At 41.6% G+C, this 16,471-nt stretch overlaps 1 protein-coding gene across 1 annotated transcript in view; it reads left to right on the plus strand.

Moving 5' to 3' along the window:
- Window positions 1-15,331, plus strand: part of LOC308299735 (uncharacterized protein) — a gene marked incomplete at its 3' end in the record, with an annotated part of 96,782 nt that extends 81,451 nt beyond the window's left edge. The window contains exons 10-13 of the mRNA XM_080743525.1: window positions 5,923-6,047; window positions 6,277-6,433; window positions 10,012-10,159; window positions 15,303-15,331. Coding sequence (XP_080599651.1) covers window positions 5,923-6,047; window positions 6,277-6,433; window positions 10,012-10,159; window positions 15,303-15,331 — 459 coding nt within the window. The remainder of the gene's footprint in view (window positions 1-5,922; window positions 6,048-6,276; window positions 6,434-10,011; window positions 10,160-15,302) is intronic.
- Window positions 15,332-16,471: the final 1,140 nt, after the last annotated feature.

Consider the following 16,471-nt stretch of genomic DNA (forward strand, 5'->3'; position numbering starts at 1 on the left):
AAGTAGAGTACAGTTGAGTACATTAAAGTACAGTAAGGTACAGTAAGGTATAGTAAGGTACAGTAGAGTACATTAAAGTACAGTACAGTAAGGTATAGTAAGGTACAGTAGAGTACATTAAAGTACAGTACAGTAAGGTACAGTAGAGTACATTAAAATACAGTACAGTAAGGTACAGTAGAGTACAGTACAGTACAGTAAGGTATAGTAAGGTACAGTATAGTACATTAAAGTACAGTACAGTAAGGTATAGTAAGGTACAGTAGAGTACATTAAAGTACAGTACAATAAGGTATAGTAAGGTACAGTAGAGTACATTAAAGTACAGTACATTAAGGTACAGTAGAGTACATTAAAGTACAGTAAGGTACAGTAGAGTACAGTAAAGTACAGTACAGTAAGTGGATGGATGGATGGATGGATGTGGATGGATGAATGGATGGATGGATGGATGGATGTGGATGGATGCATGGATGGATGGATGTGGATGGATAATTGCATGGATGTGGATGGATGGATGCATGGATGGATGGATGGATGGATGGATGTGGATGGATGGATGGATGGGTGGATGGATGTGGATGGATGGATGGATTTGAATGTATGGATGGATGGATGTGGATGCATGGATGGATGGATGTGGATGGATGGATGGATGTGGATGGATGGATGGATGGGTGTGGATGGATGGATGTGGATGGATGGATGGATGGATGTGGATGGATGGATGTGGATGGATGCATGTATGTGGATGGATGGATGCATGGATGGATGGATGCATGGATGTGGATGTGGATGGATGGATGTGGATGGATGGATGGATAGATGTGGATGGATGGATGGATGGATGTGGATGGATGGATGGATATGGATGGATGGATTTGGATGGATGGATGGATGGATGTGGATGGATGGATGGATGGATGTGGATGGATGGATGGATGGATGGATGCGTGGATGGATAGATGGATGCATGTGGATGGATGGATGGATGGATGGATGCGTGGATGGATGGATGGATGGATGGATGGATGTGGATGGATGGATGGATGGATGTGGATGGATGGATGGATGGATGTGGATGGATGGATGGATAGATGTGGATGGATGGATGGATGTGGATGGATGGATGGATGGATGCATGGATGTGGATGGATGGATGCATGGATGGATGGATGGATGTGGATGGATGGATGGATGGATGTGGATGGATGGATGCATGGATGTGGATGGATGGATGTGGATGGATGGATGGATGGATGGATGTGGATGGATGGATGGATGTAGATGGTTGGATGTGGGTGGATCACTGCTGCAACGTAGCTGTGAGCGCCTGCGAAGCAGGCGCGATCTCTAGATGTGAGCGGCCCGAAGGGACGCGAACCTCTAGTCTCATCAACATGGATCTGTCCCATTTAGCGCCACCTTCAGGCCGATTTTTTAAAACACATTTTTGGACACTACTCCTACAGATTTGGCCCTAAAATCACACAAATCGTTACACCAGTGTTTCCCCTGCCTAGGCAGAAGCTGAAGGAGTGGGGGGAGAGTTGCGGGGAGCGGCATAGCGTTCGCGCACAGCGCCGCGTGCAGGCGGAACATTATCCGTGTTTTTCGGGTTGGGTGTGTTTGCGCGATTCTAACTCAGTTAAAAAATAAATATACAGATTTGTATTTTATAACAACATTGGCAATCATCTTCTGATCTTTATTTTATTATCATCAACATTTGCTATCATCTTCAGTTTCAAAGTGCTTTATTTACACACAAAAATAAATACTATTTGGCTTTTCAAACTTAAGTAAATAACTTAAGTTTGAAATCTCTCCCATCACATAATAGTTTATTTGATGTATTAATATTAAACAACGAGAGACCGCTAACAGGCTGCAGCGAGCATCAGTCAGTGGGAAGAGGAGCTTGTTTGTTATTCTCGGCTCCGCCCATTTTGTCAGTACTGTGGTGGTGTGTGTACAGTAGATGGGGTAGATGGAGATTTGTTTTTGAACAAATCAAGCGCTCCTTTTCTCTGCACAGTGGGAAGTTGAGAACGGCAGCGCTCAGACAGTCACAGCACACTGACAATGAGCACAGATTGAGAGAACACAAGTAAACACACTTGGCCTTGTGTTATGTAGTGGACTAATTCTTTTTTTTTTTTTTTTAGATTAATACAATTCGCTTGCATCGCGATGCGTCCTTGTGTGATTCTGCATTGATGCGGTGACGTGACATAATAATTGATGTGTGTTGTTTATTTTGTGTTAGCTACATTTGCTACCGCTATCGTACCTTACCGTACCCCGCTCCTTCTGCCTGTGACTCTGAGACAGAATGAGGCTGACAGTCATAAAATCTTTAAGTCATAAAAGGTTTTCAAAGCGGAGAATCCACCAATCATCTGTGATTTAGAACAGCTGTTCTACCGAGTATTTTTACGTTCTACACACTCATCAATAAATCGCGTCTCCCCTCTCCTCTCCCAACTCGAGTATCGTTCACTAACCTCAGACAGTAATATAATAATAATGTAACTCAGAGTTTGAGATTAACATGAGAAGTGACCTTCCCAGCTGTGATGCCTGTCAAGTCCCTAACTAGGCTATTTTCCCATAACTACCATCTGTAGGCTTTATTATATTTTTCTTTTCTATTTTCTTTTCTTCATTATATTATATGTAAAACAATCTGTGATAAGAGTCCCAATAACATGTTGCTGCTTGTGCGTATGAGTCAGTAAATACGGCATCTTAACACAATTAGTGCTGCAGGGTATGAAGGGTTAACTTTTCTTTGACGCCACGCAGATCTGCCCATTAGCACCCGCTCTTATTGTGAAAGGCCTGCCTGGAATGCGTGTACACGCACGGACTGTTGAATGACATCAACGATTACGTCATCTAGTCACATGACATGTGTCATGTGACAGTGTGTCATGGCGGCCGCCAGGCACACTGTTGCCACACTCTTTGGAGCTTTGTTTTGCTTGTAAAAGTCTTTTTTGGATTAAATGAAGTCTCTTTATGGGCCTCTCCATTGACTTAACACGGAGGAGCTTCACTTCGCGTGCACGCCCAACGTGCATTTTAAACAAATCGCGGACATTACCGATGCGGCCGCGACCGGAGCGACATTAAGTAAGTATTAATACATTTACTGTAAATACAGTAAGATTGACGGTGAGCGCTGTCAATGGCGTCGTGTAGTAACCGGTTTTAATGACGGTGAGGATCGTCAACAGCAGCAGAACAGTTAATTATGCAACAAAAGTTGTAATAAAATTCACAAAGGGTTTGTTTTTGAAACCCACCCACTGGGCTGGCCCACCCTCCCATTAGCCAATTTCTTAAATTACATTTGTTAAGGTCTTAAAAAGGTATTAAAAAGTCTTACATTTTACTTTGAAAATGGTGCAAGAACCCTGCATTATGATGAAGACACGATGAGCACACAGCTGCAACTAGGTATAAATCAGTGGGTTTCATTTGTGCAAAATGTAAATGTGAATACGTTTGCAGGATTAACTGTGGCCGCCTCTCTTTGCAGCGAGACACACAGAAAAGCGAGACCGTTAGACGCACGTTGTTTTCAGATCGTTCACGTTGCGACACAACCTTAAAGCATTCAATGGTCAAGTGCCTCTGAGACCTTAGTGTCAACCCCTGTATTAAACTAACCAAAAAACAAATCATTCGAATAATTGCTAAGATATTCAATAGTTGCAGCCCGATTTCACTTAAAGGTGTATTCAGTGATAATGAAAGTGGCTGGGGGTCATTTTGTCACGGCGTGGAAATGTTTAGTTTTTCATAGATTTTTTACACCATTATGATGTTCTCATTTTGATCATTAGACCCAATCACTGAATATCGCTAGGCCTACGTCTCCAGCTTCAGGATATGTATGATACTGATTTACTACCAGACTGTGGCATTTTATGAGTTCAGTAGTTTACAATCTAGGCATTTAGCAGACGTTCTTAATTCAGAGCGACTGTGGTTCTCAAAACTTTTATTTTGACCATCATAACTAAACATCAGAACATAACTACGGCCATACTCTAACCTGATTGGCCGAGGACTTGCTGGCCACCTCTGAAAACCGAATCTAGCTATGCTCGCAACACAGGCCATGGAAGTCCTTATATGGTCAGCACACATTCTAATGAGGAGAATGAATGGAAAATGTACCAATTATATTTTTATTTGAATGAAATACAATCACTGAATTTACCTTTAACCCATTCAGGCCGGGAACACATTTTACTGTATTACAGTATGTAGCAACATTCGTTTTTGTAGGCTAATTTTTTAATAATATTGTTTTTTGAAAACTTAGGTCAGGCCTAAATCTGACAGGAGGAGGCAGTCCATTTTAGAGGGGAAAGTGACAGCATAGTTGTTTTATTGTTTTATTGATGTATTTTAAATCACAACCTCCACCCCTAATTTCTCACATGCCCCTGTTCTAGCGCCACCATGCGGCTACTTTTTGCTGACAACATTAATGGAAACTGCTCCCACAGATCTTGCCTAAAAATAACGTAAAGTGGTACACACTATCTCACAACACACTATCTCGCAATGTCAGCAACATGCGTACCATTTCCCATATTCCCTCCTGGTAGGCAACAATTGCCTTCTAAAGTTTGCTGGAATATGCCTGTCTGCTTTCTTATCAATGACCCACTGTGTACATACTAACATATCTCCTACTACTTGAACATGACCCCGTTACAGCTAAACTCTGCATTCTCTGGCCCTACCTAAGCAATACATTTGCCACACACATCCCCCTACACCCAGGAACCAATGCCATTTACGGCCAATTTGTGTATACTGACGGTTGCACGTCGATTAGGGAGTCTTACTGGTTAAATATCTTAAATCAGCCTGTCAGTACAGGTATATACCGGTACAATAATCTAATCTAATTACTGGAGTAACACCAAAATCTCATCTGTACAAATTACATAATTTAAAGACTACTTAAAGAGGTGGTGCCATAGTTTTGTACTTTTTCTGTTTTTCATGTGTCTAGGAGGTTGAAAGTACTTCATTAGACCCCCTGGTGTGGTTTTTATGAGCAAGTATGTATTCTCTTGGTATTTGTTTGTTTTCTCTTGGAGGCTGCCACCTTGTGGTCAAAAGTGTCAGTTAAAAAACACACGTACGAAGTATGTCACAGAATCAACTCCTCCCCTAATTACCATTCACCCAACACTGTGGGGTGTGGCTAACTTCAGCTGGGTCCATGACATTCACAATGACATCCATGCATACTTAATGAACTGGGGGTGTGGCCACATAAAAACCCAATTTTAACACTTTCTGTATACTTTTTTGGAAGAAAATCTTCCTTCTAGTATAATCATAATACCTGATAATCATGTTTTAGAGGGGGGGAAATCATGGCACCACCTCTTTAACCTCTGAGTTTCCCCTGCCACTGAAGGAAAGTATGTTGGATCACTGAGTCCCCCATTAATTGTTTGTGACTCATGATAGTCTAAAGGCTGTTCCAGAGGCCATGATTTGTGAGAATGTTTTGCTTCAAAAACATCGCCATCACAAAAAAGGATTGATTGAAGAGTTTATTAGAAGTTTTTCAATAGGAAAAAGTACAGTTTCATGACAGCACAAATCATTGGTACAAGGTCAACTAAAAGGACACCCCAGTAAGCTTTACGGCTTATTTACACAGGAACCACTTTATGTATCTCAAATAACATTGAAAGACAGACGGATAGAACATTGTACTTTGCATAGGATAACATCAATTACAAAAGCAGAAAGAATGGGCTTAAGAATCCATGAATTCCTCATTTGGATGGACAAATGAGCTCATGCATCTCTGCCTCATGCATTACTCATCATGTTTAATCATTCACAGTCACACAAAACTAATATGATGTTGTCCAGGTGGTACCAGTTATCTTTGCAAACACTCCAGTCCAGTGCGGGACGTTGGCCAGGGAACTTGAAGCGTTGATGGTAGAAAACTACACTGTCTTCACCATCCTCGGAGACAACACCCCACAACAACGGTATGGCTCATTAAATTGTATAGTTATACGCTGAAAATTGATGATCTACAAGCTCATAATCTAGAGCTTGTAGGTCTGTTATCTTGGGACAGTTTGGTTGGACATACATAGATCTTACCGATTGCAGCTTTGAGCATAAAAGTGTTCTTTATTTCCCAGCCACACAGAAATAGATTACACTGTGTGGTGTTGTGGTTCATTCCCCCTTCCCCTCTCATCACCTCTGCAGACAGGCCACCTTCGAGGCTTTCGTGCTGACCAGGAATGCGATCCTGGTGACCCAAATCGCCAACGTGGCTGATCTCGATTGTGTTCGGACTATGAAAGCTCACACCGCTGTCTTCAATTACAACATGCCTGAGGACTCGGACGCTTACGCACACAGGGTAGGAATTGAATAAACATCGACCCCTTTTGCTGCACTTTCTGTTACCATTACCTCTGTTGTGCAGTCAGCCAAAAACTAATCAGCACAACATGTTGCTAGAAAAGTTGTCACCAGCAGAACCATTGTTTTCCTATGGTAAGGTACAGTGTTGTACCCGAACGCGTTCAATGATCGTTCACAAACGCGTTCATATTTTGGGCGAACGTGAACTGAACGTTCTTTGTTTTCCGCTTGATGAACGCTATTGTCGAACACGCTCATTCTGACGTCCATGAATGGTGCTCGTCGGCTTGTCCTTGCATCTTTCTTTTCATTCACATTTCACATTATGCTCCAATAACATCCAGCTGCAGACTTGAAGACCTTGCGAAAGTTGATATGTGAGCGGACCGAGCGCCTCGTGCTGTCTGCCTGGGTGCTTCTAGATAGATAGATAGATACCTTTATTATCCCAAGGGGGAAAAAATAGTTGCCCAGAGGCAGCACAGCAGTATAAGATTATTTACAAAGTTACAGAGAAGTATGCAAAAGAAAAAACAAGAACAGAGTTCAGTAAGTACAGTAAGAGCAAGGTAGCGACCGAAGGTCGCATATACTCTGAAGAACCGTGTCGCTTGAGTGACCTTCCTTCCGTATCCTCGTGACCGTCCTTCCGTATCCTCTGTGATGTCAGTGTGATGTCAGCGAGTTGTGACATCACTTCCTGTACAGGGCGGCTACATGAAATGTGGATAACACTATATATGGAGATAGTCCAGTCCATCATGTCATATGGGACTACCGTCATAGAAAGTAGCCATTGTTAGGCCGGAGTCATTGGCTGTCTAAACATGGAGATGTGGATAACACTATATATGGAGATAGTCTAGTCCAATATGTCATATGGAACTACCGTCATAGACAGTAGCCATTGTTAATCCGGAGTCAATGGCTGACTGTCTGTACAGGAAGTGATGTCACATGACATACTTTTTATGCCCATATCTGAGTCCTAACATGGAGATGTGGATAACACTATATATGGAGATAGTCTAGTCCAATATGTCATAATGAACTACCGTCATAGACAGTAGCCATTGTTAGGTCGGAGTCAATGGCTGTCTGTCTGACTGTCTGTACAGGAAGTGATGTCACATGACATACTTTTTATGCCCATATATGAGTCCTTCTGTACCACATATCCATGTTTAGGCAAACTCCACACAGAAAGGCCCTATCGCCAACCCAACCTAGGGTGTGAGCGATAGGGCCTTTCTGTGTGGAGTTTGCATGTTCTCCCCGTGTCTCCTAGGGTTGATACCCTCACAAAAACATGAACAAACTCCCCCCAGAATGACAACAACTAGAATCGTCAGAGAAACGCTGTGGTTGGCCAGATGGTCAAGAATTGGCGCGACCTCGCCCTTTAGGGCGAGGTCATTTGGACCTATACATGGAGAAATGGAGCAAACCTGTTTGGCCTAAACATGGAGATGTGGTACAGAATGACTCATATATGGGCATAAAAAGTATGTCATGTGACATCACTTCCTGTACAGACAGTCAGACAGACAGCCATTGACTCCAGCCTAACAATGGCTACTGTCTATGACGGTAGTCCCATATGACATGATGGACTGGACTATCTCCATATATAGTGTTCTCCACATCTCCATGTTTAGGCCCTATCGCTCACACCCTAGGTGGGGTTGGCGATAGGGCCTTTCTGTGTGGAGTTTGCATGTTCTCCCCGTGTCTCCTAGGGTTGATACCCTCACAAAAACATGAACAAACTCCCCCCAGAATGATAACAACTAGAATCGTCAGAGAAACGCTGTGGTTGGCCAGACAGTCAAGAATTGGCGCATGTCACCCTGAGGTCGCATTCCACCCTCAGGTGTCTTACTAGTATATTTACATAAAGTGTCCTAAAGCACGAATATCAATATAATACAGTGCCCACATCAAAGTGACCATAACAGTCAATGCTAGTTAGTGCAACTCTCGCAACGCAAGTAAAGCCTGACTACTTCGCCGTATGATGTGTTGCATGCCGAAAATAGTTGATCTGCAAGCTCACAACGTGTCGCATCCACAAGACAACGTGAGCTTGTAGATCAGCTATTTTAACCAACGCTTAAACATGCAGATGGGCGCGACGTTTAGAAACCTCTTGACTTCACAATAAGCCCCTTTTCGACTGCAGCTTTACCACCACACCACATAAAAATATCTACATTTTCCATTACACAAAAGTAGCCCTATTGGTAAGAAACAAATTCGGCTTGTATGTGTCTACAGGACGGCATGAGGCATATCGCCCCCTGCTACCCCCGCCTCCCTGTTTTTCGCTCCCAAACCACGCCCCCGACCGTCGCGATTGGCCGGCTGTACTCGATCGGCTGTACTTCCTGGCCGTGTCCTTTGTGTTCTGTTGCTGTCACCTCGCTTTAGCGTGTAGATGGCTATGCATGCTGTAATACTTGCTGGCGTCAATGCTATAGTACTAAAAAGGATGCATTAATACGCGGAGACTTGTCAAAATGTATGAATGAATGAACCATTGTAAAGCGCTTTGAGCACTTGGAAAAGCGCTATAAGAATGCAATTCATTAAAATGAAAATGCGTGTGATTTACAACGCGGCCGACCGACCGATGAAAATGTTGTTGTTGGACCGTCGCTAAATACCATCTAATGATGTATAATTCGATTACTGTACCACATGAATAGCGTGACATTACTGCCCACAGTAAAGCATGATATAGATGTTGCAGTATGCAGTTTATAGCTTCATGTTTGGGGTTTATTTTCAGGCAACACAGTGTGACTGCAGGGCCAATTTTGGGAAGAGAGGGGGAAAAAAACTTCTGGAGACTCCCAAGTAGCCAGCGTGGGAAAAGTAGTAGAAACGGGGAGGCGGGAGTAGCAGGGGGCGATCTGCCTCATGCCGTCCTGTAGACACATACAAGGAACAAATTGACCCTTAACTGTGATTATAATACAATATAAATTTGTATTACAACTATCCTAAATTATAATACACTATAATGGATTATAACTGTGATTATAATACACTATAGAGTATTAATGTATTACTATGATAATTATAATACACTATATTAGATTATGATAGACACAATGGAATCTATTATTATGTATTACAACTATATCCTGGTGGTCTAAATGAAAAGTCAGTGAGTGGTCATTATGAGGGTGCAGGAAGACTAAATATTGTGGGCACTTCAATGTTAAGTTGGATGAAATACAGTAATTGCTGTGTGTGGTTCTATTTGGGCTGTGTCAATAATTTTGACAAATAATAGCTTGCAGCAACGTAAAAAAAAGAAAAAAGAAAGAAAAAACAACATTTGAATAGCCAAAAGTATAAAAATATTATGGTTAAAAAAAGAACTGAAATAACTAAGTTAGTTCATTTTGGGTAACCATGAACTTTAGTTCAAAATGTAGATTTATGAACTAGGAAATTAACTAGTTAATTTTGAAAGTGAACTTTCCCAACACTGGTAAGGTATAACTCAACGACTGCTTGAATCAATTTTTTCCCCAGTGGTTCACTATTTGACCTCTTCTCCAGGTGTGCGGAATATGCAGTGTTGCTATGCAGAGCATTGCAATCACATTTGTGTCAACTGATGATGAGATGAGGAGGCTGCAGGAGGTGCGGTTTCGGTTCGCAGTGTACATCCCCGCCGTCATGGGTGAAAAAAGCAGCATCAAGGAACGTAAGTATTTGGTGGAAGTTACATTTTCACACAACGGCAGTCGATGGTCCGCTGATATTAGTGTAATGTGGCTAATAATGATGGTACTAGGTGAAATGGACAAACAAAAGTGTAAGTACCAGTACTGTACATGGCTTCTTATTGGCAAAATCTGGTTTCTTTGGTTCAATTGTGCTAAAAGTGAGAATTGTAGACCTATTACGTACAATAATTCACCGTGCAGTGAGTGAATAGAATCACTAGTTTCCTCACTCACAGAAGCTATGAATAAAGAGTATTTACATTATAACTTGTAATATATACAGTAGATTCTACTGGTAAAAAAGGGAGGCTCCTCTGGGTTTGTCTGTCGCATCTCAGTTTTAACCTGTCCCCCCCTCCCGCCTGTGTGTGAGTTATGGGATATCTGAATTTCCTCTCAGAGATCAATATAGTATCTATCCACTAACACTGCTATGTTCAAATACTAGACATCAGGTATCAGTTACATTGTGAATCACAAGTGATCTTACACAATACTCTCCTACACCAGCAGATCTGCAAGCTTGTAGGTCTGCAATTTGTATAGATGCTAAGTTAAAAGTGGTTAACTGATCAGTCAGTTTTTAATTTCTTCTTTAAATATATATATATATATGTGGCGGAGAGAGTCGCAGCCCCAGCCTGAAGCCTCAAAAGTCTAGTATCTGCTCTCGTTCCATAGGGATGTCCCTTTGGAGTGATGGTTAAGATAATGGACTTTCACGCGGGAGACCCGGGTTCGAAGCCGGGTGGGGAGGTTCGGATCACCTCCGTTACATTGGTGCCGTGACCCGGATCCGGGCTTCCCCGTAGGAGGAGGTCAAAGGGGGGTGAGTGTGGCGGAGAGAGTCGCAGCCCCAGCCTGAAGCCTCAAAAGTCTAGTATCTGCTCTCGTTCCATAGGGATGTCCCTTTGGAGTGATGGTTAAGATAATGGACTTTCACGCGGGAGACCCGGGTTCGAAGCCGGGTGGGGAGGTTCGGATCACCTCCGTTACATATATATATATATATATATATATATATATATATATATCTATCTACACTAGCCCTTACCCGTTCAAAGATATGAGCTCCGAAATGTTGTGCAGTGTGTGGGTTATGGGGTGTGCACTGTGCGTATATGAGAGATGGAAACCCTAACCCTTAACTGGTGCTTGCATGATAATATGTAGGAGCATCAATGTAAGAAATACCCGTTTCGTTTAATGGCTACAGAGATACTGTGTACCGATCTACATGATTTTGGACAACATCTGTAACAGGGCCCCCGCCTGCGCGCGCACACACACACACACACACACACACACACACACACACACACACACACACACACACACACACACACACACACACACACACACACACACACACACACACACACACACACACACACACACACACACACACACACACACAGCTGGTTAAACATGTTGCCTCATGCTAGATGCAGAATAGATAAGCCTCATTGGAAAATTATATGTTTGATATGTGTGTGTGTGTGTGTGTGTGTGTGTGTGTGTGTGTGTGTGTGTGTGTGTGTGTTTACAGTTACAGTTTGTATATATATATATATATATATATATATATATATATATATATATATACACATACATACATACATACATACATATACATATATATATATATATATATATATATATATATATATATATATATATATATATATATATATCCCTCCTAAATCGATTCAAATATATAATCTATTTATTAAATCGATCAGTTCTGTTAACTGTTGCACAGCTAGAATGAAAATGCAGTGCACATTAATATGCGTTTCCCTGACCTCAGAACAGAACTGTTTAACTTTATCTCCCTCTTTCCTTTCCTTGCAGTTACTGATTCCTGGAAATGAGGACACAGATCCCATTTCTTTGTGTGCAAAGCAGTTTGCACACTAACTTACCGAAACCATTTTGACTGGAGTTCAGTTGTGAAGCCAGAGATCCCGGAGGATCATTCATTCTTTCTTTTTTTTCCAGTAAAAGAAGAGAAATAATTTAGGTTTTTTGAGACATTAGGATTTGAAGTCACTCAGACATTACTGTGTGCCATAATTATATCGCCATGTCAGTGAACATCTAAACCTGGCAAGAGTTATAATGTATGTTTTTTTTGTTTTTGTTTTTTTTTGTACAGTGTTGGTATGTAATACTCCAATTTCAGCAGAACGGAGGTTACATTAAGAGGAATATTCAGCTGAGGGAAATTGGAGAGGGATGTTAACGCCAAAATGTAATGTTCTAAAAAGGTTGATCATATTTGTATCCACTTTGCAGGTTTGATGAAGGCCTTAGAACACATGTTGTCAAAAGGAAAGGGCATGCCATGCAGCTAATTTCATACCTTTCAGTGTATGCTCATAGGAATATGACTTGGCTTGTTATGGCTTCAACTTAAAAAAAAGCCCAGGTTTATATTTTATCAGTGGCAAAGGGGAGAATGTTTTGTACTTTGCATTTTGTACATTGTGTTTTGTGATTTGTTAGATGAGTAGTTCAAGCGTTCTTTCTGCTCTTTGTTGTTGGCCAGTCTAAAAGTGGTTCTCAAACAGTTTCATGTCCAGGACCCCCAAGTTATGACTGACTGCGGGCCCCCATCTAAAATGATTTTGTACCAGGAAAAAAATAGTTTTTGTTTTGTTAAAAGGTTTCAAATATAGTAAACTTTGTTTCACTTAATAAAAGAAAAAAAGTAAGCAGATGTAAGTTTTTAAGTGGTTAAACAGATTTTGAGGCTATATTAACCAGCCAGGGGACCGGGGACCCGACTTTGAGAACCACTGGTCTTATCTCACAGCTATAGTCCTGCATACAAAGCTGATCATTATCTGCATTTAGTCAACCAGCATTTTGTGGTCATACTTTGGAATTGGACAGCTCTGATTTGTGACTAAATAAACATTTTGTAAGTTGTATATTGTTCGGCAGTAACAGTGATTTGTTTTCTTTTTTAAATCTTATAGCTGAAGTGCATTTAAACTACCCACAGTTCATAGTGTTACCAGGGGAATCCTCCCAATGTATGCAAATTAGTCATGAATCGCAGTTAGAACGTCAACAAACATAACAGCAAACTTAAATTATTACAGAGCAAATTATGATTCTCTACACTGCCCCCTTGTGGTCAAGCTACACAAAAGCAAGTTTATAGAAGTTTAATCTCTCGAGACAGCCTCAGAGTCGAGAGACAGACCGAGTGGGCGTCGCCCTTTCTTTGATGATGGGTTCCCAGATTGATAGAGGTTTGACTCAAAAGGCCCAGATGGTGCAGGGCAAGTGAAATGTTTATAGCCGCGAGAGTCAATACTTTTCAAGCGATTCTTCGGAACTCAAGTCTGTGAATAGCATCATTGTCAGTATTCATAACCCCATGAAGAACTGCACTAGATATTCCAATAGCTTTGGGAGCAGGGGCGTCAATTGGGTATGGCAGGGGTATGCAGCTGCCATACCCTGGGTCCAGGGGGGAAATAAAAGTTACTTTTAAATATAAATCCATGAATGTCTCTTTGCTATCTGTACTGGTTATTATGTTGTTAAATGACAGTAAAATAACTATGAAATGCAAAATGTAACAAAATGGTCACTTTAACAAGGTATTATAATTATATTCTCCACACTTTTATTCTCCTCATCTTGACAAGATGGCATATTCCCAGGTTCTGCAGGTCAGCTGCACAGGTGCAATGCATTATTGTTAATTGTGGCACGTTTACTAACAGTTTAGCTGCACTTGAGCAACCGTTCCAAGCTGCCATATCCAGCCCAAGAAACCGTATAGAAACGGGGAAAAAAATGTAATGTACTTCTTAAATGTATCATGCCTGTTGCTAAGGTATGGCAACATGACTGGTGTCTTGACACTAATCATGTTGCCATACCTTAGCTTTTTCTGAACTGACGCCACTGTTTGGGAGGGTATTGGTACAATGTCTGTTCATTTGGATTGGCCTTATTTGGAAACGCAGCTTGGCGTCTCGTTGTGTCGTTCAGAGCATAGACTGTGGGCCACTTGTTGCTGTTTGCATTTCGGAAACAAATTTTAAAACCAGCCATTGGAGGTGTAAAAAGTATAAAGATTCGGCAACTCCATGTTCTATAACCAGTTAAAATGTGCAAGTATTTTACAAACAAGCTGTCTGAGCTTTTATCCATGGACAAACTTTCTCCAGCACGGAACTGGTCCGGACCGGAGAAGAATGGACGTGTCGTGACAGTGCGCGCACACACACAACGTCCACACGCGAAAAATAGCAGATCTACAAGCTCACAGTTCGCGACGCGTTGTGAGCTTGTAGATCGGCTGTGTAGCTAGCCGAGCTAATAGCCGTAGAGCCAAAACCAAAGTGTTTACATGAGAAACTGCTGCTGCTACGGCTATTAGCTCGGCTACATAGCTACATAGCTGATATACAAGCTCAAAACGCGTCGCTTTCGCGATGCGCTCTGAGCTGATCTGCTATTTTTCGTGTGTGGATTGTGTGTGTGCGCGCACTGTCACGACAGACACACACACACACACACAGGCTACACTACATAGAAAATAGCTATCAGCGCTAGCCTAGCTAGCCAATCCGTCCATTCTTCTCCGGTTCTGTGGTAAACAGTCCAGAGCTGGAGAAAGTGTGTCCATGGATAAAAGCTCAGACAGCTTGACTGGTTATAGAACATGGAGTTGCCGAATCTTTATACTTTTTACACCTCCAATGACTTGTTTTAAATTTGTTTCCGAAATGCAAACAGCAACAAGTGTTGCCCGCTGCGAGCTTCGCTCCGTCTCTTTCTGTAGAACACAATGATATGCATTGCACGCATATGCACGCATTACTCCGGCCCTCCCCCCACAACGGCAGATAACCACGCCTACATTTTAGACATCTTTTCATGTTCTGAAATCTGATAAAACAAATAAAGAGGCAGGGTTTCTTATCCCTTTAACTAATGATTTAATTAATAACCATCCTCTACTTAACTCATTGGCCGCCATTTTAACATTGACTGTTTGGCTCCCCTGCCATTTTGTTTAATGAAAAAATTGATATATTTTTTTTATATTGACATTTTTCCTAAATTCTGTATTCTGTATTTTGTGTCATACAGGACCTGAATTGAAACAGGACCACCTCTAGTCTCACCAAAAAATAAAACAAATAAATAAAAAGCTTTTTTTTCTATAGTTGCAGCCATCTCAAAATAGCCATTTTTGACCAAAATCCAGCTATAATTGAAACAACTGGAAATATTGACCTTTTTGTGATCGATCGCTTTTCAAGTGGATAACTCACTTGATATTTGTCTTTATGGCTTCAGGCATTATCAGATAAGTGTACTAATGTAATTATGTAATAGGATTTCTTTTTTTTTTAATTTTCTGTTTAGAAAAATGCAGAGAAACATATTTTTATTGGCTATGTCTGACCATACACTCAGCAATTTCACATATATACTACTGTATATTGCAGTATTTATGTGAGCATTTATGTGAGCCCCCACTTGGGGGCGCTTTCTCTCTGTCTCTATGTGTCTGTTTTCGGTCTCGGATGGGTTTTGATCTGTACAGGTGCACACACACAAATAGACATCAAAGGGGGCATGAGTCTTTTTTCTAACATGTCCTAGAATGTGAAAATAGCAGATCTACAAGCTCTACAAGCTCAACACATCGCTCTGTGACACATTGAGAGCTTGTAGAGCTTGTAGATCTGCTATTTTCACATTCTAGGACATGTTAGAAAAATGTCTCCCCCTGCCCCTAAAAAAATCCTCTGCACTGCCCTGCTAAACAGCTCCTCTGCGTCTTTGCTCGTTAGTAATCAACACTAGTTGATCTCTTGCTTTTTTGGAGGAGCGTGGTGGGGGAGCGTGGGAGTTTTGGTGGTGGTCCACGACCACCACCCTTGAGAAGTGTTGGCTGGAGACCAGGCAGGGTAGTGAGAGGACGGACCCCCTTTCAGGGACCACTTCACTTGTCTCTGAATCAACTGGATCGCGTCGTGTGAACTTTATGTAATCGGGCAGTTTTATTGATTGATTTTGTAAGAGTTGATTATCGTGTTCCCACTGCTCTGCTGAGCGAAGCGTTGAGCCCGCGGACCCCCCAGGGACCCCCTTTTGCAAAGGACCGCCTGTTGACAATGGCCTGCTTGGCTGCTTGTGGACCATTACAAAACAATATATTATAGCCTGGATATATGGATTATACAGTAACCTGTGGATACTAATCAACCATCATCATTCTCAGGTATGTTTTAGAAGCATTTATATGGCGA

Source organism: Nannobrachium achirus (assembly GCF_963921795.1).
Source record: "Nannobrachium achirus genome assembly, chromosome: 15".
NCBI classification, from domain to species: domain Eukaryota; kingdom Metazoa; phylum Chordata; class Actinopteri; order Myctophiformes; family Myctophidae; genus Nannobrachium; species Nannobrachium achirus.